Genomic DNA, 24240 nt, shown 5'->3' with positions numbered 1-24240 from the left:
TTGTAAATCCTTCTCGTGACCACGAAAATAACCACCAGTTGTTGGTACACTTCGTGATACATACACATTTAGGAAGCCGCATTGCACAAAATGGCGGATGAATAACAGCACACCACCTTTTCGAATATTTCCATCACGAAAATGAATTAAGGGAGAGGAATAAAAGAAGAGGCCGGTGCAATTTTTCGCAGTTTTTTCCAAAGAAGATTAGACGTAGGGGATCGAAGAAGACATCTGATTTGAGTACTACGGTCACCACCTCGACTGGTCAAGGTGATTTCAAAAATCCTTCTCATCAGGCGTTGCAACCTAGACCAATTTTACATGCTTTGCTGGTAAGTCTTAATTTTGCATCTATTAAAAATATTTTCGATTCTGTTTTTTACAGTGATTTTAAGCTTAAGTTCTTCTAGCATGTACTCTATAAATTATATTCGGGTGTGCCGCATGTCAGGAAAAGATCAGGAAAGAAGTCATGGAATTTTATTTTGAGTCATGGGTAGTTGGCATGTTTCAAAAAAGTCAAGGAAAACTGATGTCTGTAATAACCAAGATATTTCTTATTCGACAGACTGTTTTTTTTTCACAGATATATGGGAAACTGTTTTATTCATGAGATGTGATGAATCACACACAATGACAGTATTAATTTTTTTATTCCTCGTCATTTTCTTTTATATTGGGCTGAAGCTTATATAATTAATACCTCCTCTTTTCCAACGAGGATTTTACATGCATTTTTTAGTTAAAAAAAGATCTCTTACCATACAAAGGAGTGTAAAGTAAAGTAGACCTTTCCTCCTACACAAGACTCAAACCTTGGTAGTATTAATACATCACTGTATACATACAATATAAAATATCCTAATTGCACACCGTTGGTATACATAATTAGTTTTGGTTTTGTGTAATATTTTATATCTAAATATTATGTTTAATATTTATCTATATTTTGGGTTCTCTGTACTGTAGTTTCTAGTGCATCTTGTACATGTACAGGGAGGTTAGACATTCTGTGACATGGCACAAATTGTTTGTGGTTTGTACCCATGGGGTCTATCAAAAATGTCTTTTTTTTAATTGGTCAGCACAGTAGCTATGTAGATTACTCATAACTAGATATCATGTACTACTTGTGCTTATGCCAAACAAAATTAATTGTTTACCTTACATCTTTTTTATCCTCTACCATCAGGAAGCCAAATATGTGATTGTTGAAAGAGAACCCAGGGATAACATTTGGATCTATCATTGCAAATTTGTTGAAGGCACAAGGCAAACAGATTATTTTCAGTCACTGTCATCAACAGTCACAGGAGATAGTAAGTAGCATATAAACTGAGATAAATAATTTATAAAAATGCTCCAATAAATTGTATAACTGTATCTCATGTGCACATTCATTAAGTGCCATTTATTTCTGCTTATACATTAAGAGGCAACTGCAGTTCCCATCCTCTTTCTTAAAGCTTCTCTTTTTATTGTTACCAATTATTTCTCTAGCCTCCTTTAAGCACCCTTGTGTGCTAGTCAAATGTTTTTTCTATTGAATTCTAACAACCTGAGTTGTGAAATGAAAGGCCCCAACTACTATTAATAGGATTATAAGCTGTCTTCATTTAGCTATTTTGTTTTGAATCTGACCCCTGTGTCTTTGACTGTGTCCGAGGCCCCTGTGCCATAATTTTCTTCTTTGCATTTCAGTATTAAATTGAGAAATAAATTATATGTAGTAATAAGTATTGTTTATGAAATGTTTCTCACAGGTTTAACTGCAGCTAGTTCTGTTTATGGGAATTGCATCCATATTGAAGCCACTGAAAAGTTGATGGAAAGCTTTGAAAGGGAAAACAATGTCACCCCTTCAGTTGTCAGAGACACATATTCTCATGATCACACTTACCAAGTAAGATGAAGGAATTTTTTTGCTTTAGAATGTTAAAATTTTGGAATTATTACTAACATTAATCTTGCTTTTGTCAACATTTTCTGGTTATTTTTCACTCATCCTAATGATTTTGGTTTAAGTAAAATTATGTTAAAACATAATTTGTGTATTTAAACAGCTAGGCCCCCTTCAGAGTAGAGCTATTTATGAATCTTAGGTTATTATATTCTTGGAGAAATGACAAGTGCATTATTTGCTGTAAGTTGCTGTAAGTAGCTGTAAACATCATATTTTTCCATTTGTATCTGTTATTTAAGTTAAGACTATCTGAAATTATTGTAGCATTTCCACAGTCTAATTACTTGTTGTTCTTGCTGTTTTTCTATCTCAGGAGGAACATCATGACTTGTTGCCTTTGAATGGGAATAATTTTACAATTTTTGTATGTGGAAATAAACAGCATGGAGTAGTTGGCCTCCAAGTTGCACTTATCACTTGCTTTTTCTGTGATCACCAGCGTCACAACTGTGGACATGTAACAAAAGTAGCAGAATCTGAGGAAATAATGGGACACAAAATGCATGATTTTCTGGTCGATTTTTTTGCTGAGAGAAATTTTCAAGAGTCTACTGAATCAGTTGCAGCAGCCACCACTCATAAAGAGTGGAAAATAAAATCAGTATCTTGTAAAAAAAATACCATTCCATCTATCAACAACACAAAAAAAAGTATTCTCCTCTCTGGAAGATGTTCTTTGTGGCCAAATTTCAACCACTGATTTGGTGCTGCTTACTCCCAACTTGTCTCCCTCCTGCCCAAAGTGTTCATTGCAATGCATTAGTCAGACTACACAAGCTTTGAGCTTTTTGAAAAAGCAGACATGGCAATGTGAAGGTAAGAAATTCCTTGCATTAATTATCTCATCACTTTAAGTGTTCAAGTAGTGTTCACTGTCATGAATGGGATAGAAATGGCTGTAAAATGAAAACCATACAGGGAAGGTTGTCCAGGTAATGTGAAAATTTCATTCAGATTTCAAACCAATTGATTGGATGATAGCTGTCGACAGCCTGGCATGAGGCATCCATCAGGAGGAAAACCCTCAGCTGACAGTGAGCCAAGTAAATTATTGTTATTATTTTGCCTCAGCTCAAGGTGAATACAGATGGACTGCTAAAAACCAACACAAGGTTTTTGTATAGCTCTAGCACAGACATTTCTCAGCCATGGATGGCAACCAGAAATCAGAAATGTTCTCCTCTTTGTTATATAATTATTACTGACTTTTCATTAGCAATCTTTTGTTTTAATTTCTGAAACTGGAGCTTTCAAATTTGTAGGTGAAGTTATCAATGCATCAAAAATAACAACATTCACCCTCCAGTTGTTGTCCATGGATCAAACTACTTGTCTGTGCTTAAGCTCCCTACTTACAATCATAATATAACTTAAATTTATATATTCTCCAAGCATAAATGTTCTGAATACAATATGAAAAGGTTCATGCCTGTAGCTACTAACATGTCATGTATGAGTAATTTTATGTCATCTTATCATTAAATTTTTGTAATAAGAAAATAATGATTCTTGTATGTTTCATTTCAGTATTATATTATACTTGTGTTGAGGAAATCTGTGATTGAAAAGTGGAGTTTGATGGCTCAGAGCTTGCTTTGTTAAACATGGCTTCCTACATTGTTTCTTATGACGTCTTGAGGGATTTCATGTTTCATTTTCTTAAGGGGAGGTACATGTATCCTATTCTGTATCATAAAGTAATTATCTGTTGCAGTTTAAAAGTTGAAGTCTTACAGGCCTACACACTTATTGCATGTTACTTTGATGTTGTGTTGAGAATGGCCAAATGAAAATTACATAATGTTAAAATTTTTTCAAGTAATCACATACCACCCAATAGTTAGCAGTGAATTTGAAAATAACATTATTGTGACATCTGAATACCAAATAATGTACTTTGTTCAATAAATTTAAATATTTCTGGAACACACCCAGCAGACACTTATAACAACAATTATAATTTACAACAATTATACTAAACAATCAAAGACTCATTTGTCTGCACATGATGCTTTCCAATGAGAATCAGGTACCAGAAAATAACAAATAATCAACAAATTAAGAGCTGAGGGTTCTGATTTATTGTATCTCTGAAGTTTTGCCTGTGACATTGACTGAAAAGCATTGTCTTAACCCTTTAACTCCCAAGATCTCATCAGTAATTCTCCTTACTGTCTGCCCTACAGTTCTTGTGATGTTAGTTCGGAGAATTTGGTATTGAATCAACTTATAATCTTATAATCAAATTGATATTTTTCTTTATTCTCATCACTTGTCTGCTTGATATTATATTGATATTGTAAGGAGAAATTCTGTCTTGGTCACTCATAGGAGGTAAAGGGTTAAGAACGATATAAAATTGTACATGTATGTCATTCAATTGTCTTTCAAAAAGCTATATTTAAATTATGTTCTCTTTTTTTAGGTGCACTCTATTTACATACCATGGTGTCTGGCAAGAGATCATGGCTGATGCACATGTATTGGACTTCAAGAGGATGTTATTGTACTACCACTGGCGTTTTGCTTACTGCAGTTTCCTGAACCTTCTTGACATAAACTATGAAGAAGGTTTTTGTTGTGCCATCTGTGGCAAAGATAACAGTCTGCACACTGTCATTTGTGATGCTAAAGCACTATCCTTCAGACAAGAGCTTTGTACTTCTCTGAAGTCTACTTATTCATCACCGAGTCCATCGACTGTACCATGAGAAACAGGAAGATAAGTTGCTATTTATGCTTATGATTTTTTTAAAAAATATTTTATGCATTATTAATTCTATTATTTTGGTTCCCAGTATGATTCAAGGAGTTCTATTTTAGAATGTGAGCATGATATAATATATTAATCTGTTGATGCAAAGACTATGACTTGATTCAGTTTGATTACTGATTAATATAGTAATTTTACATATTTTTAATCCTTCACCTTGGGCTGGCACCTTGTCGTGGTGGTGAAGCTTGTGTGTCTCATTGACCCTGCAAAGACCTTGGAATGAGGTCTTCTTTTTCTGGATCAGTTGAGGGGTTGAGACCAGACTAAGACCAGCTCCAGTTCCTCCTACATTCAGTGAGATGGACTTTGAATGTGTCTAAATATCACCTGTTTTTATTTGCTTTGTTTGAAGAGATCTGCATTTAGGCTAATTATTTAATATTTTATGACATCACTAGGCATCGTGACAGGGTTTACCTTGCTGAACAACATGTCAGGCAGATGGTGGATCAAGTAGGCCGTGATGTTAGCAAGGTTACATTACACAGTAATGACCTCTTTACACCTGGAGTTGCAGCATTGTGCACCTGCCTAAGGTAGTTTTCTTTCCTGGTGCATTTTGTTCTGTGGATCTGATGTCTCTTTTCCAACACCTATTACTGGACTTTTCAATGCATTAGGGGAAGCTTCCCCACTTCTCCCCCAATTGGACTCCTTGGAAACATTTTACCGCAGACTCATCGGCAACGGACCAGTCGAGCAGTGTCCTGAAGACATGCTTCTACTCCTGCAAACTTTTCCCCTCCTGTTTGACATTGTGGAAGGAGATCAGCTTCTTGAGACCTTGACTGCATTTATTACTGACCTGTTGGAAAAAGCAAAGTCTCCGTGCAGCAGAAATGGATCAATACCAGATGCTGTGCAACTGGATGTACACCGCACAAATGATGTAGAATACTATCCTTGCCTGCCTGTGGTAAGAAGTCGTGGTGACTATTGCCTGGATGACACAACTCCAAACATCTGCGCAAAGAGGAGTACTCGACACCCACCTTACTTCCTGGAGTTTTCTTAATGCACTGGAAACACGGTACAGTAATGTTATGAGTTTGTATTAATATTTGTATTAATTTCTACGACGAACAACATTACTTCTGATTTTAAAAAATGTAAATTTCAGTTCACTCTGACCCCCAACTGGCTATTGTTACCCTTTGTTTATTCCAGATTATCCTGACAAGCTCCGGGTTTACGCTCTGCCTGTGGTTTTAGTTATCAGGCTTAGGTTTTTCTCAACAAATGTCATTTTCTTGAAAGACCGAAACTGTTTGTAACGCTTAGTTTTCAGAAGTATAACATCTGCAGCTGTCAAGTCAAAGAATCGCACAAATTAACTAACTGAACTGTTTTGTTTTGTTTTTTGCTGTTTACTGACTAAATCGAAGTTTTTCTTCCAATTTATTGGCTAAATGGCATAACGACTTGAATAAATAAAGGTTGTTGATTTCTATTGTCTAGTGATGTACCCCAGTTACACCCTCTCTTCAGCCTTCATTACATGTTCTTACACAACATGCTTTCATGCACTCAGTGTACCCAGTGTTGCTGTGATTATGTTTAAAACGGTTTTATATCTTCTCTTCTGATTTCCATTTTAGGTACAACTTATGGACTTAGTGTAATGCTTTGCAATGAATCTCCCAACATCCCATTTACAGTGTTTTGAATTTGTTTCTCAGGAGGTAAGCTCGATTTAATGTGCATGTGTATGTTGTGGCCTTTGATTGGATGCCGTTGTGTGTGAAGAAAATTTCTTTTTATTACCTGGGCCCGGTTTGAAGGATGCATAACGCTATTCACCGGAAAAATCACTATCCAGTGGATAGCGTTGTATGTTATCACAACACTTAAAGGTGAGTGATGATTAATTCTGTGGATAGCGTTATCCACCCGTTGGACAACTGGGGCCTGGTTTTTTGGGAGTTTTTCTTCCCTTGATTTCCTCTATCAGAGTGATTTTATATTAAACGAGTCATAATAAATGTCGGTTCATTACAATTTTTCTACCTTTTTTTGACAGATCCCTGCCAGATTGTCTACAACAACGCTTACAATTTGCGTTCGTGTTGTTAAATCGGGATCCTGTCTTTTTCAAGAACTCTCAGTTCCTTGTGGATCGATTGCGTTGGCGGAATCATACAGGTACGTAAATCACCCCAAAACTGGCTTTTTTGGTTTGGCCGTCTTTCATCTTCGGTGTTCATTTAACTATGCTCTCGGGTCTATCCCCTCCTACTAATCTAATGGCGCATTACGCACATTTATTGAAGCACATTCGAAGTAATGTTTTAATCTTAACTTTGTCAGTACCAATGCAAAGCAATCGAAACTGTTTTTTTTTTTTCCTTTTTCAGGTTGCTCTGATGCTTACAACCTCTCCCGTTATCCTCGGTGGGACACCTTAAACAGTCAGGCAGCAGAACAAGCCAATTCATGCTTGAAGTCTCTCAAAGGATCCTTGTCATACATGAACGAAAAGAACTTCATGACTCATTGTAAAATATTCATTTGGTATCGAAATTCGCTACGGCGTAAGCAGCTCGAGTCCCAAGGTGTAGCAATGTAACAGTTTTCAGTGGTTATACAGTTTTAGAAGCCGGAATAAATGGTAGAAAAGAACGCGGTGGTTAAAGTAAAACAGTTTTTAGTGGTTTTACAGTTTTAGCTAGTTTTAGCGTCAAGTGCCCGCTGAAGCCGTCGGTTGAAAATCAGATCTTTCGCCTTAATTAATTCGACTAATTTGAACAGATCGGCGGCCGCTGTGTAACGAATTGTCTCTAGTTTGTCGATACATTTCAAGCTTTATCTTGAATGAAAATTGACCGTTATTTATTTTAGCGTGGTAATACAGTGTGGATTTAAATTAATTTGAACAGGCTGTCCAATGCAAAACGGCCTGTCTTATTTTATTTCGAACATTCCCGCCCTTTTCAATTTCTTTCTTGTCTGCATCTTGAATAAAAATTAATCGTTTTGAAGTTTCTTTCAAGTTTGTTTCATTCGGCGACTGTTAGTTGGGAATTTGAGGCTTCATCTCATAAAGTAATTGATCTCTTGTTTCTGTTTATTTTCACATTTCGGCATTTTCTCGCGCTGCGTAGAAATGATTTGATTTCTTATAGTTTCAAAACTGGTTTCTACTCTCTGTTTTGTTTTGATTTTTACGTGTTTTGTCTTTTGTTGTTACCGTGAGCTAATTTTGAACATCTTGAGTTCATTCAACTGATTGCGTCTCAAGATCATTTGAGGTACCATGGGCAGATTTTGCTTTGTCATGAAAGTATTTAGTTTAACCGTAGGCGACTTTAATTCAACACCGATGATCCTCTATAAACTGTAATTTTAATATTTCAGCCGCTTATTTACCAGAATGGAAAAAAATAAATTCTTAAGAGCAGTAAACAACACATAACCGTGGAGCTCCGCTTTTAGGCTTGCCTAAATATATATATTAACAAGACTAAATGATAGAAAATAGTTTCTTGCCTTTTGTTTCCCTTTCTTATCTTGATCATGATTAGTAACACTTGACTGACTACAAGGCTGTTCATTGCAATGGAAATGATTTTCTTAAGTCGGACAAAGTTTCGATTGTTTTGTCCGCGTAACGTCATTATTCCGGTTTATTCCGAGTAATTTAAACATACTTATCAAATGAGTTGGGCCTTTATTGTGTTGCGGTTTCGTTTAAATACCCTTCCTGTTTTGGTACATATGCTTATGATGGATAGATTTACCGCACTAAGGAAACAAGGCTGCATAGAAAAGGTACATCGTATCGAAAGTGTGAAGATGAGGAATTTTTCTCGTTGGTTTAGAGAATTGACCTGGTGTAGCACCTAATAATAATTTCATTTTAAATAACCTAAGACGTATAACTACCAACAACTGTATTATTTTCTTGAAATTTATTCCTGTTATTAAGGGTTTTCAATAACTAAACCACCGCACTATTTGTATCAAACATAAGAAAGTACACGATAAAATACGCGAAGTTAAGAGCGGACTGGATTTAATTTTCTGAAGCACCTGGATCAAAACTTTCGTCAATATATTGCTGACCACAATTTGATATGTGGTTTGTCATGATGATGTAATAAAACCGACAATTATATTTAGCAAAGTGAGCCTAAAACCATCCATGAAGTTGCTGCCGAAACAAGACTATTTTGAAAGAAAATTGAAGCTCTAAAATAATTGAGATCCTCTTTTTCCATGATGAACTTGATTACGCTCTGAAAGATAAGAAGAAAAAGCATGAACTTTTTAGCCAGTTATGGTTTAAAATAACTTCCTAAAAAAAAAAAACGGTTTGCAGTGTACACCCTCTGGAAATATAGCATACTGGAAATCTGTCAACCCAAAAAGTTACATGTAAAACACTAGGCAAGTTTGGAGGTGACCGTCACAGATGAGGCTTGTCATCAAAAACTCCCTTTTTTAAGCTGGAAAAGTCGCGGTATATAATTGAAAGATTAAAATATGATAAGTATTCAGATACTAAACAATAAGCCGTGCCGTACTAGAAACAATTTCAAATACAATACTTCTGGTAGCATCACATCCCTAAAGAGCCGGGTCTGTAGAGAGAGGTCTTTCAAAAGTGGAGCAATGATAGGCATTGCAACTGCTGCCATACGCTCGGCCTGTTCGTTTCAGTGAAAACGAAAGGATCATAATGTCAATAGGAACTAGATAAAAAAACGCGCAGGTCGCTTTACTTTTTTGTTAGTTTTAAACACCCTGCATGTTGTATACCATGATAGCCGAAAATCGCGAAACTAAATTAAACCAAGGCCGTGCGAGCATATTATTTTTGCGTTATGCGGAATAATGGCATTTAAACAATCATCTTTTAAAGAACACTGGAAAAACGAAATTACGTCGCAAAGCAACTTGTCCCTGTACACAATCAGTAGTTGTCGATGTCCTACAAGCGATTCTAAGTATCGCAATTACCGCGTGTCCTCCGAGGGGTCCAGTTGCTACCAACCTCATCAAGTCTCGGTGCGACAAAAGACGATGTTTGGTGTTCAGTGCCAACCTTAATGTATAATTTTGTTAATTAGGAGTTCTGTTGTTAATGTCTCAAAATGAAAGGAAGCAATACAAACTTTAACCCGTAATTTAGATTTGATAAAATCTTTATAATAAGTGTATCGTTAACGTACCAACCTTCAAATATGCCTTCGCTAGAAACCGTAGAATGCTACCTTGGTTTGAGTAAACCGATCTACAAAATATAATAGATAAAATGAACAGTAAGCTACATTTAAAAACATTATAAACGAGCCAAAACAAAAAAGCAGCAGAGAAAGTACAGTGAAATCAAGATTTTTTTTCCAACATTCAAGATAAACAAAACTTTGTTCAAATAATAAGGTAGCTTTAGGAATCGGGGTAAAGTTACAGTGTTCGACTGAGAGAAGGGAAACAGCATCTCAAGGGTTCGAGTTATCAGGAGGTTCGAAGAATAGGGATTCCACTGTACACTCACATGTCGTGGCTCCGATATGGGTGAGGCAACGTGCAGCCACAATCCACTTTAGTGGAATCCTTGGCCTCTTCGAAAGAAATGTCCAAACAAACGCAGTGGTAGCACTCAAAGCAGGTAAGGCACAGCACCATCTCATTGCGACTTGAATGTTGGGTGTTAAATCTTCGCCAAAACACACACAAGAAAGCATCTAATGCACCACACTTCCATGGCAGAAGGGGGCATATGTGGTTGAAGGTGTTTCCTTGTCCTGTAAGTGTCAGCCAGATGATGTGAAAAGGCCCCTCTTCCCTGTCTGGCTGGAAGCAACAAGGAGGACTTTGTTTTGTGTTGTACCAGACAGCCCCAGACAGTTCGCAGTGCTGTTGTATTGGTTTCTTCAAAAAGCCAGCAGCAAAGGTTACCTGCAGGAGTTCTTAAAAAAAACTGCGGATGTCAGTATTGTAATGCCAACTTGCCTGGAGAAACGAGCTGATAACTGGTTTTAATGAGATGATGAAGATGTGGAATTGATTCAAAAGAATGTGAGCCAGTCCTTAAAACGAACAAGTCACAAGTTAGTTACCAATATCAGTAAAATTCTGTAAGGCATTGAAGACTTGGCCTTGGACACTTTTTGCGACAATTTCCTGAATAGATTTGTCTTTGTCTGAACCTCGTTTGGTGAAAGGCTCACACCGGCTGCCCACTACAAAGCATCGCCTCTGTCAGTAAAATGCCACGTGTTCTGTAAAAAGAAATATGACAGAAGCACAAAGTAACTCATTTTAAGGTTATATTGCGAACGGAATATAATTTTTCAAAATGCAGTTCAGTTACTTCTAAAGAGAGGGTAATAAGTAACTACAGGAACGGTTAACACAACACTGAGATGACTACTATTCCTACAATTTTAGCCAGTATTGTATTGTAAATAATCATGCAATTCAGCCTTATTAGGCTGCCATGGGATTTTAAATAAAACTATCTATCCATCTACTACAAATATTAGTTTATTGGACAGTTGTCAAATATGATTGAAAACCATGTGCACAAAAAATCATTGTGTAATTATCAAAAGTGATCAAAGGATTTTGGGTTTTGCAAGCAGTCAATGTAACAAATGAAGTTGATGAAAAGAAATGAATTGACATGAATGGCAGTTAGTGTTTAGAGGATAACGAAAAAAACCACAACCTTATATTGCTTGCTAAGTAATCTGAGAATATCAAAGTAGCAAATTTCTCTAACAGCTGGATTAAAATATTTCTGTATAACAAGCAACCACATAAACAAGCACCTAAAAAAAGAACTAATAAATAAATTTTCAAAAAATTAATTTAAGATTGATTTATCATGCCTCAGTCTCAACTTTGAAAAGGAGATCCAGAGGTAAACCTCTGTTAAAGTTCACTTAAAACATAAAACAAGGATGTTAAAATTGTACTCTAATAAGCTTAGCAAACATAACAAAAAATAACTGATTGTTCTTACTTCATCAACAATGTAGTCATAGTGAGCAAGACCATACATTGCTACACCTGGTCTAAAAAATTCAACGTCACTTTCATGTGCAGACATGAGTATGGATAGTGAATTATAAAAGCAGTTTCCATCCCCACTTGAGGAGAATGGCTCCAGACCAAGCTCACAAATGGACTGGTCAACATAGCTGGAAAATCTCTAAAAGCAATAGAATATAAAGTTAATAACAACCAATACAATAAAATTTATAAATGAAAATAATGATAATAGTAACAATAATAATGATGATGATAATTGTTCCAAGTTAATAACTTTTACTGAACTTTTTACTGCTCAGGAAGTCTGCGCTGATTCTTGCGGCTGATAAGCTGACATAGAGAGATCTTCAGGAGATGTTCCAGGTGGTGAGGAGATAAACTTAAATTCACCTCCCAAGGCAATCTGACCATGCATCCTAAAATGTCCCTTGCAATTTGGGGCTTTATGATTATATGGATTTCAGTCTAGGAAAGGAAAAAACACTTTGCATTAATAGGTAGATCACAAATTGATAAACAAAATAACATTAATATTAATCGTCAAAGGCTGTTAATTAACTCTCATGAATGTTTGCCCTCATGATGGATTCCTCATTAAATGCCCCAACCCTAATCATCAAGTTGAAAAAAAAACTTTTTGAACATCACACTAAAGAGCTGGAATTGGCCTGGCATTAGTGGACCCTTAAATAAACAATATCCACCTTTTGGAGTTAGTAGGACCAAACTGCTTGGACATAACCCCCTTACCAAGCTTCTACCTGAACAACTGTTATTAAAACTGAAGCTGACAGCTGATGAAATGACATAGAGAAATGTTCAGGAATGGTAAATTCAAAACAAAATACTTGCATCTTAGACTAGATTAAATTGTGAAATAAATAAATGAAATGGTATGTTTGTTTATTTGTTTGCCACACATACATGCACAAAAAAGTAATGATCAAAAAGGAGTTCAATTAATAACAGGAAGCTTACGTCTTCATTCAGTTTTCCTAGAATACTCAGCATCTTTGATGTTTGGATCTGATTCAGTTCACTGCAGGTTTGCAGTACAGATTGCCACATATTACCACAGTAAACTGATTCACTCCCAAATTTCCTCTTTACAATGTCCTCAAATACAAGAGAAGGTTGAACGTGACCTTCAGGAGTTGCAAAGGGAGGATCAGATATAGAAATGGTGACTGAGCAGGTGTTGATGAAGGAGCAGGAGGGCAAATGGGGCTTGCAAAAACTTCAGGGGCAGATGAGGGGGGATCAGAAATAAAAGCAGAAGCTGGTGTCGATGATACAGGAATGGGAATCACAGGACTGTGAGCAGAATCATTTACTGTGATGTCAACCTCTTGAGGGTCCTGTTGTTGATTCCAATTTCTGTAGGAATGCATTATTGAAATTAAATCCTCCAGATGTGGTTGCTTGTTGCTTTTATTTACATCTATGAACTCAACTTCTTCAGGCCACCAAACTGGTCAGCATGCTTCTTTCCCCCATCCAGGCTCAGATCTCCCTACATGAAAATACACCATATAAATTCTGCAAATCTACTGGAAAATTGACGGTGGGTGCTTAAATTTTTACATTTAACAACTGCATTGCTATTCGATTTAGCACTTTAAAGAAACAAAATTGTGGGTTGTATGATTAGAATAGACAAATTGCAGAGCCTTTTAAGTACATCACCCCCAAAACTGTTTGCATTTGTGAAAAACGAACCGTTTATCCAGTTTGCTTTTTTAGATTTCTTTACCATCTTTTTTGACTTCCCTAACAACCATTTTCCTCAGATCTACCACTCTAAATTTCACAGGGTCTTCTGGTGGTATGTCATCATCAGCTGCCATTTCTTGAGCTTGAACTTGTTGCACTATAGGAAATAAACATTCAAACTGTATTATACTGTAAATTAAAATCTGGAAGCAGAAAGGTGAGTACTAGACTCACAAAATAAAGTACTTATAACAGATGCAAAACAAAATGATGTTAAAATGCACTCAGAATTTAATGAATTGAACCAGTTAAAATAAGTATTACTTGTATAGAGAAATGAATGAGAAATCAGAAAAATGCTCCATATCTTCCATGACTTAAAATATACTGTGGGCTATAAATAACATCAATCATTGCCTTAAACTGTCAAAGCATTAAACCTGTTGCAATCCAGAACTGGCCTTTCCTAAATGCAAGGCAGAGTTCTGACAGCTTAGTCCTAGCATACCATTCTTGCATCAAAAAGCAAAAAGAGAGAAATAAAGCAAAAATAGAGGAAGAAAGCCAAGCAGACAGACAGACAGACAGACAGACAGAAAGGAAGGAAGGAAGGAAGGAAGGAAGGAAGGAAGGAAGGTAGGGCTAGTTTAGAATAAAAAAAATCCTGAGGTACTGCATTGTTAGGGATGTAGATACAAACAATTTCAACCCCGATATCATGAGCTTAAAAAACAGTTTTTATTTAAAATCCTGTTAAATTACGTTGGGAAATTCAAATAAATAAATATAAAAAAATATATGTAAAATTAAAAAAAGGAAACACTGTAATACTTTTGTTTGCATAGACTTCATGGACCGTCCATCCATCTGATTACGCTTGTTTGAGTCTGTCTCAAACGCCACCTGAAAGAAAATAAAATAGAAAATGAAAATCTCATATACAACAGTTTGCAACCTGAACAATGAAATCATGCTCCCACACGTGAAATATAAAACTTACAAAAAAAGGACTCTCTTTTTCTTGCACGACCAGCAGTAGCTGGGGGATCCTCCTCGTGACTTTGGGCTTCCTAAAAAAATAAGGAATATCGAAAATAGATCGGTGTGAATTAAAAAAATTAAAAACAAAAATACCACACGATCACGATTCTCCGGGAAAGTCTGATATGTTGTAACAAAAGAAAAGAGCTATGGAAGAATGAATGTCAGCGCCGAGAAATATACTTGCTCTTTTTTACAAAATGTGATAAAATTAAAACGCATTCTTTCCACCATAATGATGGGCCACTATAATAGGTGGTGTATGTATCATGAAGTGTACCAGCAGCTGGTGGTTATTTTCGTCCCAAAGCCCCTCACGGTTTCAAAATGGCGAATTATCGTGGGACACTCGTTAAATCATATCTCTTGTGACTCGTCTTGGTTCAGCCCTGACACTGGCCATCGCTCTTCGGAATCATGTTTTTCAGGGTCTCACCTCTACATGTTGACATTGTTATCGATTTGAACGTGAAAGCTGCCTCATCAAACGTTCTCACAGTTGTACGTTTTACTCCCCTTAACTATACAACAGATGCACGTGAAGTCATAGACTGGCTTTTATTTTGTATTGGTTAACTCCAAGGAACAAGCGGAACGCAAACATCGTCATGTTGATATTTTAGGGAAGGAGAAGGCGGTGACGACGAGGAGCTGCCGGAGGAAGAGTCTGCAGCTTTTAGTGAGTGAAATGTTTTCATCTGGTACAAATTCAACATAGCAACCTTGATTTTTGAATGCATATCCACAAGAATGATCAAAGTTAACTCTATTTTTCGCAGTAGATCAGTATGTTCGTGTTGAACGTGATAATTTTACTCCATTTGAATGATAGTTTTGTTTGAATGTGTAGTTGTTGACCCACCCCCCCCCCCCCCACGTTTCCCTCATCTTCTGCTGCTCCCAGTTCTGCTTCCCCTGTAGTTAGTAGCTTTATACTTTTCAAAGAGCATTAGGCTAATTTTCCAGATGATGAAACTGTTAACAGGCCTGTAAATTATTCTTTTCATGATTTCCCAATGGCATTGTGAGACAGTTTTTGAGAATTATGAGTCACCTGTGAATACTAAAGTGAAACCAGCTCCCTGTTCCTCATCCTAACCAACCTCCTCCCCAAGTCAGTGGAGTTTAGGAGTATTTCAGTTTTCCAGTTTTCTCTGGGAAATAGATATGCTGAGTGGTATGTCTACAAAAAGGCAGGGAATCCTTGAGAGTTTAGTCTTACCATAGGGCCCCATAGTGTCAGAAGTACATTCATGCAAATGATGATTCCAATTGCTGTGCAGTGTGTCATACTAAGGAGTGTTGTTATGATAGTTAAATATTTAGCATACTATTTTTTCTATGATGGGTGGGTCAAAATAGGAAACTAAGCAACTGATTTTTGCATTTTTGTAAAAGAAAAAGAGTATTTACCTATGAAAGATTCTGATGAAGATATTGTTTAGTGGAGAGCAAAAAAACAAAACCTTCCAGTTTATCAGAAATAAACTCAGAGAAACATTTTAAGGTCTATTGCCACTGGTGTCTGAATAATTGTTAGCAAAAATTATCAACATTAGTGCAGAAAAGTGGTGAGAAAAGTATCATAATTCAAAGCATAACAACATGGGCTCTTTATTTGGTAATTGCCTATCTGTACTTTGCCCCATTTGTGCGGAATACATGATAAGATGCAGGCTGTCTAGAAGGAATTGACATGTGATGGGGTGAAGTCCTAGGCAGCTAAAAGTGAATTTGATCGCTAGATAATATCTCAGCATGTGAGAATTGCATGGAAAATTGACTAACAGTAGTATTTAGTTCCATGTGAAATTTTTTTAGTGGAGTGGGGTTATGTTGTAAAATTTTGGTTGTTTACTGGAAAATGGCATACTATCTGAGAAAGTCTAGTCCATAGCAACAAGTTAACATGTAATTGTATCAGGAAAATACCTTTTAAACACAAGATGACAAACAGAAGCATGCAGAACTTTTAAAAGCAAAAAGAAACAGATAGTCCACATCACAGTTGATGCAGAAAGTAAATATAACTTTGTGATCTTTTCAGCTTTGGCGAAAAGAGCAATCAAAAGGCAAAAATTGTGGTACCCTAATTTCATGATGTGATAGGCATGAGGGACAGTATTGTGACACTCTGATTGGTGCAAGCATACCTCATTGCTGTGATCTGATTAGTGTGAGATAATACCCTGATGCACAAGTCAGATTAATGTAAGATACATATCCTAATGTGCCCATCCAAGATAAATATCTTTTTATATGCCAACATAGGGTCATATACTTCATATTTCAGCTAATAACTCAAAAATCATTAAAAAATTAATCTTTACTCTTTTTCAGGAAATGTGAATTTCGGGAAATTCTGATCTGTCTGAGTCAGGGCATCTGCTGTATTTATCACTCTTCAGGGGAACAAGCCCCTAAAACTCAGTGCTACGGTTCTGGTTCAGTAAAACACATGCACGCATCATATCTGTTGAAATGGTTCAAACAAGAGGTAAAGAAAACTTGTGAATTGTGCCATTTAAGTGATTTCAAGAAAAAGGGCAAACCATATATGCTGAGGTAATTGTTATTTCTAAGCCCTTTTCTATTGAGTTTTATTGGTACAGTTGATCTTCACTTTACCAGGGTCAACATTTTTGTTTTTATTGTCACCATTTTCACCACCTTTGCAACCTTTGTCATACCCCTCCCCTCTTGGTCCTCTCTTTTCTTTCCCCCCCCCCTCTCTTTGAACTTTTGTCCCTCTCTTCTCCCATGTTTCTGTTGGGAAATTGAACAAAACAAAGATGTTTGATAGATTAAGGATCTTTCTTTACTGAATGAAGTAGAGGAAGCAAGACATTGGGCTACAAAGAAAATTGAATGTTTTTAGAACCAAAGTTAAAACCATATCCTTTTACTATTTCCAGATTTTCACATTTATAGACTGCCAAGTTAAGATACATGCAACCTAGCTAAAGAATTATTGGCATATTTCCAGAATTCCACATTTCCAGACTACTGAGATAAATGTAAGTTAAAGACTAATTTGCATATTTCTAGATGTACCAAGTTAATATGCTTGTGAGTAAGCTAACTGACATATTACATATTTTTACACATTTTTCTCTAAGGTGATGAATTTGATGTGCAGCACATTCCATTGTGATGACATGTTCTGTGCTCTTCTACCCCAAGTTAAAGCCCAATTTGTTTATATTGAGACAAAGAACTCCTAACAATAATTGCAGATGTGCACATCTTAACCCTTTACTTCCCTGAAGTGATTAACATGTAGTAGCTTCTCCTTGTTGTATCCATAAGGTAATGAGAATACCTTCAAGTTTTTATCTTGATCTAACCTCAAATTGTTGTAATTAATTTACAATGAAATGTATAGCAGCTGCAAGGGAGAAGTAGCAATCAGTCCTTGGAAGTTAATGGGTTATAAGCCTCAGAGAACAGAAAGCATTATGGTTATAGTTGTTACGAATACTTAAGATTAAAATTGTCAGTAGCTGACAGATTCACATGTTCATGTAAATAGGGTATTGAATATTTGTTAACTTGTGAAAGAAACTTGATTAAAAATAGGGTCAAGCAATTTTTCATTGTGTGTTAACCCTTTAAGCCTTCACTCCCATGAGTGACCAAGACAGAATTTCTCCTTACAATATCCATACAATATCAAGCAAACAAGTGGTGGGATTGAAGAAAATATCAGTTAGGGGAGGGGATTATTACTTGATCCAATACCAAATTCTCAAAACTAAACATGCATATTATGAAAAAAATAAACATGATTGTGTATGATGAAAATTTGGACCAGAATTTTCAACATCTGGTTGGGCATTTATTTGAGGTAATAAGGTATTTTCATTTAATTTAAAGATGTTTTATTTCTGGTTTAAGAGAGGGTGTGGAATTTTGGTCTAGGTTTAAAATAGGGTTGGAAGAATTTTGTATTTCAACCTAAGGCAGGGCAACAGTTGATTTTAAGAAGGGTGCTATCTCTGTTAGAGAAAAGGTACTGCTGAAAAAAGCCTCTATTTGAGCTGTTCATGTTTCTCAGATAAATTATTTATACTTTTGTTTGATATTGAGAAGGCTTTACCAACCCCTCCTTCCCCTGCCCCACCCCCATTGTCTTCCTTCGTCCAATTTTTGTTTTGTTTCAAAACTTTTTGTAAAGCTCTTTACTCTGTCTGATATGTCTAACCATAAGGGCTGAATTGATAGCAACACAAAGAATAAATCTGCTTACATGATTTATTCAACAATCATCTGATAAACTTAGGAGTTCTGCTCTTATCTACAAATACTAGTCAGTGAAATCTCAACTGTCAAAGTTTTTCATTTTATCATGGTGATAGTAACAGGCAAAAAATATGTGCAAAAACACTCCAATATTTAAAGCTACTGCATATACCTTAAAAAATTGTGTAACGTAATATATTTCTCATACCTCTAACCTACAATAAAGTCTTTTGTATTTGAAAAGTAATGGGTTTACATATTTACAATTTGTGTACAGTATGAAACTACTCGAACCGGATTTTTTTTATCGAAAAGAAAAACAAACAAAAAAAGAAAAACAAACTAAAAAAAATAGAAAACTGTTATCCTTGCAAGCGATCTGAATCGTATTCACTCATCTGATCCGCCTATAATCTCCAAAAAAATTTCAATAAACTAAACGGAAAACTATTTCATGTGACAGACATAAATGATCAAATCATACAAAAGCAAGCAGTAAATTTAGGATCGAAATAAACCAATCATAAAATGATAAAGTTTCCTGAGAGGTCCGAGGTTTGTTTGTTTTCTATGCAGTAAGTTTTGTGTTTTAACTTCAATGTAATTGGTTCGTTTACAAAAAAAGACACTTTGACATCCTTTGTTCTCAATAAACATGTTCATTGGTTCATTTTTCTTCATTTCGATCCGGTTCAAATAATCTCTCTGCTCTGAGCGCTTCACAAACTTTGTTTTCTTTCGTTCATTCACGATTTTAGCGGTTGTGTAGTAATTGTCACTGAGCTGGTTGCCTCACATTTTGAATTGTAAGTGATTATTTAACTTTTTTTCCAGATTATGCAATTATTTGTGAATTGGCGATGTTAGAAAATAAGGCGACAGTTAGACTGACTATTGCTAAGTAAATTCCTTGCGTGTTGTTTACCTGCTGCTGTGATGTTATTGTGTGTGAGGTTTAACGTGCGTAGCTGACAGTAGTTGTTGTTGATGGCTTCAGCCAAGTGCTGTGCTCCAATGTCTGAGATGTTATTTTCTCTGAGGTTTAACGTGCGTAGCTGACAGTTGTTGTTGTTGATGGCTTCAGCCAAGTGCTGTGCTCCAATGTGTGAGATGTTATTGTGTGTGAGGTTTAACGTACGTAGCTGACAGTTGTTGTTGTTGATGGCTTCAGCCAAGTGCTGTGCTCCAATGTCTGAGATGTAATTGTGTGAGAGGTATAACGTGCGTAGCTGACAGTTGTTGTTGTTGATGGCTTCAGCCAAGTGCTTTGCTCCAATGTCTGAGATGTTATTTGCTGCGAGGTCTAACGAGCGTAGCTGACAGTTGTTGTTGTTGATGGCTTCAGCCAAGTGTTGTGCTCCAATGTGTGAGATGTTATTTCTTGTGAGGTTTAACGTGCGTAGCTGACAGTTGTTGTTGTTGATGGCTTCAGCCAAGTGCTGTGCTCCAACGTGTGAGATGTTATTTGCTGTGAGGTTTAACGTGCGTAGCTGACAGTTGTTGTTGTTGATGGCTTCAGCCAAGTGCTGTGCTCCAACGTGTGAGATGTTATTGAATGTGAGGTTTAACGTGCGTAGCTGACAGTTGTTGTTGTTGATGGCTTCAGCCAAGTGCCGTGCTCCAATGTCTGAAATGTTATTCTCTGTGAGGTTTAACGTGCGTAGCTGACAGTTGTTGTTGTTGATGGCTTCAGCCAAGTGCTGTGCTCCAATGTCTGAAATGTTATTCTCTTTGAGGATTAACGTGCTTAGCTGACAGTTGTTGTTGTTGATGGCTTTAGCCAAGTGCTGTGCTCCAATGTCTGAGATGTTATTTCTGTGGAGGATTAACGTGCGTAGCTGACAGTTGTTGTTGTTGATGGCGTAAGCCAAGTGCTGTGCTCCAATGTCTGAGATGTTATTTGCTGTGAGGTTTAACGTGTGTAGCTGACAGTTGTTGTTGTTGATGGCTTCAGCCAAGTGCTGTGCTCCAATGTCTGAGATGTTATTTCTGTGGAGGATTAACGTGTGTAGCTGACAGTTGTTGTTGTTGATGGCGTAAGCCAAGTGCTGTGCTCCAATGTCTGAGATGTTATTTCTGTGGAGGATTAACGTGCGTAGCTGACAGTTGTTGTTGTTGATGGCTTTAGCCAAGTGCTGTGCTCCAATGTCTGAGATGTTATTTCTGTGGAGGATTAACGTGTGTAGCTGACAGTTGTTGTTGTTGATGGCGTAAGCCAAGTGCTGTGCTCCAATGTCTGAGATGTTATTTGCTGTGAGGTTTAACGTGTGTAGCTGACAGTTGTTGTTGTTGATGGCTTCAGCCAAGTGCTGTGCTCCAATGTCTGAAATGTTATTCTCTTTGAGGATTAACGTGCGTAGCTGACAGTTGTTGTTGTTGATGGCTTTAGCCAAGTGCTGTGCTCCAATGTCTGAGATGTTATTTGCTGCGAGGTATAACGTGCGTAGCTGACAGTTGTTGTTGTTGATGGCTTCAGCCAAGTGCTGTGCTCCAATGTCTGAGATGTTATTTCTGTGGAGGATTAACGTGCGTAGCTGACAGTTGTTGTTGTTGATGGCTTCAGCCAAGTGCTGTGCTCCAATGTCTGAGATGTTATTTCCTAAGAGGTTTAACTTGCGTAGCTGACAGTTGTTGTTGTTGATGGCTTCAGCTAAATACTTTGCTCCTTCGTCTGTCAATTGATTTCCTATGAGGTCTAACCAGCTCAGTTGAGATTTACTACATTTTAACAACTTACAAATTTCAAAACAACCTAACGGACCAAAGTTATTGAAGGCCAAATCTAAATGTGAAATTTGTTGAACATTCTTAATTACAGTAACTACTGAAGCACAATCAACAGGTGTGAGTTGACAATCATTAAAATTTACAAAATTAAAGTTAATTTGTTGTAGTTTTCTCTGAACTATTTCCTCCATCTCACTACTTTCGTTAATGCATTTAAATAATGTCACTGCTAAATGTTTTTTGTCTCTAGTCGGCCAACAAGTTACTTTCCTTGGCTCCATATCCTCTGTCCACTCTTCGTTGTACGACTCGCTTTCTTTCTCTTCAGTTTCCACAGGAAGAAGGTCTGTGATGATTTCGCTCGGTAGGTTTTCTTTCTCGTTCATTAGTCCTGCTAGAAACTGAAAAACCAGCTGCCATTTGCCGTCCGCGATGTTCGTAGAAACAAAGTTCCTCAGTTCTGTTTCATCCATGTTTGCTAGGTGCCTCGCAGCGAAAAACTCTTGCATTGTTAAATGAATGAAACAGAATTGTTGTTCACGTTTTAGCGGGGTAGTTTCACGGTCGGGTAAGCGGTGAAAAAGAGCGCTGCCTTCCAATCCGCGTACCTCGTTTCCCCCGAAGACCAGCCTTCCTTCTTTAATTCCTTCAAATGCCATTTTTTCAAGTTTCTCGAATTTCTTTTCCACGTTAGAGGGCAACTTATCTGATTCAAAATCTTCGCGAGTGAAATTCTTGCCGCGGAATTCTTCGTTGTGTCTTAAGTAAAATATTTTCACTGCTTTCTTGTAAATATCTGTTAATTTCGTTGGTAGACTTAGACTTTTAGAACCATAGAACTTCGACATTTGAAAGAGAGTTGAGCAAATGATGAAGCAACTCGCAGGAATGTAGCATAGAGAGAGAATGTTCCTGTTGCCGCCGATGTGTCGCCATATTGTTTTGCCCGCATGCTTGTCCTCCTCAGCAAATTTGGTTACGTACTCTTCGACTTGTTCGGATGAGAAGCCGAGGATCTCGAAGACTTTGTCGAAATTAACACGCTCGATGCATGACAAAGCCGTAGGTCTTGTGGTTGTCAAAACGGCAGCTCCGTTGAGAAGTTTCCCAGTCGCGAGTTTCTCGTATAGAGCATACAAGGGCATCTTCTCGTCTGCGCGGTTTTTAAATTGAGGCTCGAAGTTTTCCTCGCCGATCTTTGACTTATGTTTAAATTCATCGATTCCGTCGAAAATCAAGAGAACTCTTTGGGGGTTCTCAAGGATGTAATTCCAGACCTCATCATCTATGTGATCTGAGGGGGAATGTTCCGACGATGTGAGCAGTTCCCGGAGGCTAAGGTCGGTTGCCGTGTTGAATGCTCTGAATTTGATGAAGAAAGCAGCATCGAAATGGATTTTATCATCAGATGATTCATGGAATACTTTGTGAAATGCCCAGTCTCTGAGGAGTTTGGTACAGCAAAGTGTCTTTCCGATTCCGGGACGACCAACAATCAAAACGTTTTTGTTTTCGTGGTTAAGAATGTCATCCGGCCCTCTTGGTGTTGTGTTTTCCCCACCCGATCTGGTGTAGACTTCGAGTTTCTGCCGTCTGTCTCCAGTAAAGTCATAATTAGCCATGTCTGGAACAACGACAAGGTTTGTGTAAATCTGATCCAGAGTCAAATGTTTAGCTGGGCGTCCTTCGCCGGGAGTACTTGAAAAAGGCGACCGGAGTTGGGGAGGTTGATTTGTCTCTTCTTTAATAATTTTCTTTGTATTCTCGATGAATTCCTGAAGCGGTGGTTTTCGGAATTGTTGAGACTTGCTTGGCAGATTCAGGTGAGCCTCTAGAAACTTGAAATTTTCCATGAAACTATCCTCTTTCCGCGCTCGTAACAAAATATAGACGGTTTCTAGCAGAATGCCAAAGAGAAAAATTCCGTTCACGACAAGAACAGCGCGCATCCAGGAGTTTTTCTTTATTGCTCGTTGATTATGACAATCGTGCCAGACGCCAGTAGAATTCCTTGGCTGACTCCCTCCAGAGGTTAGATAACAAGGAAAGTTGGGGGGGAAGTCCCGAGGATAAAGAAACTGTTGAAGAACCATGAAGAGAACTCCTAAAACAATCCTTGCGAAAAGTTGACAGCAGTAAGCGATAAACAGCTTTTTACTAGAAAGTGCGTTTCCTTGGTCGCGCAACTGCCCCTCTAGATCATCGTTACGAGCGCTTGGCGACAGTTGAGCGACTGTACGGCTCGCTATTTGGGAGTATATAGCACAGACAGTTCCGATGAAGAAGAAATTCATGATCACAAAGGCATAGATAGGAACATCGCGTTTGTTATACTGCTTCTCGTATAACTCGAAACATCTTCCACGGACAAGGTCGATGTTTTCACTCTTCGCCCCGCCACAGCGGAAATCATACCTGGATTCGCTGTGTTCTGCGTCTGCAAAAATGCCAAGGAAGATTACACCAATCAGGATCCAAACAGCGACTGCGGCATGGCTAACTGTGTTAAACGTTTTTGGTTTAAGTAATTCCTTGAGATTATCCATTGTTAGCGTTTGTATTCTCACTGTTTTCGATCAGATGAAAATCGCATTATGTCGTGAGTTGAAATAATGAAAGTATGGTGACTTCCGGTCAGTCATTGCTACAGATTTCACAGTTTCTTTATGGGAAGAGCTACAATTTTAATTCTTGGCAAAGTTACAGCTGTCAACTAACCAATGGTTTGTTTTCACCTGCCATCTTTTCTCGACTACTCAGGAAGCTGATATGGGAA

The 24240-nt window shown here is 37.3% G+C and overlaps 2 protein-coding genes, 1 long non-coding RNA gene and 1 pseudogene across 4 annotated transcripts; 2 read left to right on the top strand and 2 right to left on the bottom strand.

The window, feature by feature from the left end:
• Positions 1 to 101: 101 nt before the first annotated feature.
• Positions 102 to 7380, top strand: LOC149041034 (uncharacterized; the record flags this gene model as incomplete). Its single annotated transcript, XM_089214681.1, has 10 exons — positions 102 to 335; positions 1196 to 1322; positions 1767 to 1906; positions 2280 to 2782; positions 3494 to 3635; positions 4392 to 4692; positions 5141 to 5772; positions 6341 to 6424; positions 6763 to 6884; positions 7097 to 7380. Coding segments are annotated over 4 exons (888 nt in total), but the record flags the coding sequence as incomplete, so codon positions are not given.
• A 1255-nt stretch (positions 7381 to 8635) lies between these two features.
• LOC113684180 (uncharacterized) lies at positions 8636 to 14107 on the bottom strand (annotated as a pseudogene). Its single transcript, XR_016189058.1, has 8 exons — positions 13895 to 14107; positions 13495 to 13611; positions 12720 to 13254; positions 11713 to 11901; positions 10805 to 10966; positions 10240 to 10654; positions 9918 to 9975; positions 8636 to 8977 (listed from the first exon to the last, which is right to left on the bottom strand). The product of XR_016189058.1 is annotated as an uncharacterized LOC113684180 (transcript).
• A 933-nt stretch (positions 14108 to 15040) lies between these two features.
• LOC149041033 (uncharacterized) lies at positions 15041 to 17754 on the top strand. Its single transcript, XR_016189087.1, has 4 exons — positions 15041 to 15174; positions 16904 to 16992; positions 17411 to 17512; positions 17615 to 17754. It is a non-coding gene; the product is annotated as an uncharacterized LOC149041033 (long non-coding RNA).
• A 987-nt stretch (positions 17755 to 18741) lies between these two features.
• On the bottom strand, positions 18742 to 24073 carry LOC149041032 (uncharacterized). The gene has a single exon (XM_089214241.1). It carries the CDS (start codon positions 24008 to 24010, stop codon positions 19601 to 19603), a length of 4410 nt encoding a protein of 1469 aa, XP_089070367.1. The 5' UTR covers positions 24011 to 24073; the 3' UTR covers positions 18742 to 19600.
• Between the last annotated feature and the right edge of the window lie 167 nt (positions 24074 to 24240).

This window comes from Pocillopora damicornis, chromosome 8 (assembly GCF_964200805.1).
Source record: "Pocillopora damicornis chromosome 8, jaPocDami1.2, whole genome shotgun sequence".
Lineage (NCBI taxonomy): Eukaryota > Metazoa > Cnidaria > Anthozoa > Scleractinia > Pocilloporidae > Pocillopora > Pocillopora damicornis.
This window is presented reverse-complemented; position numbering and strand designations above follow the sequence as displayed.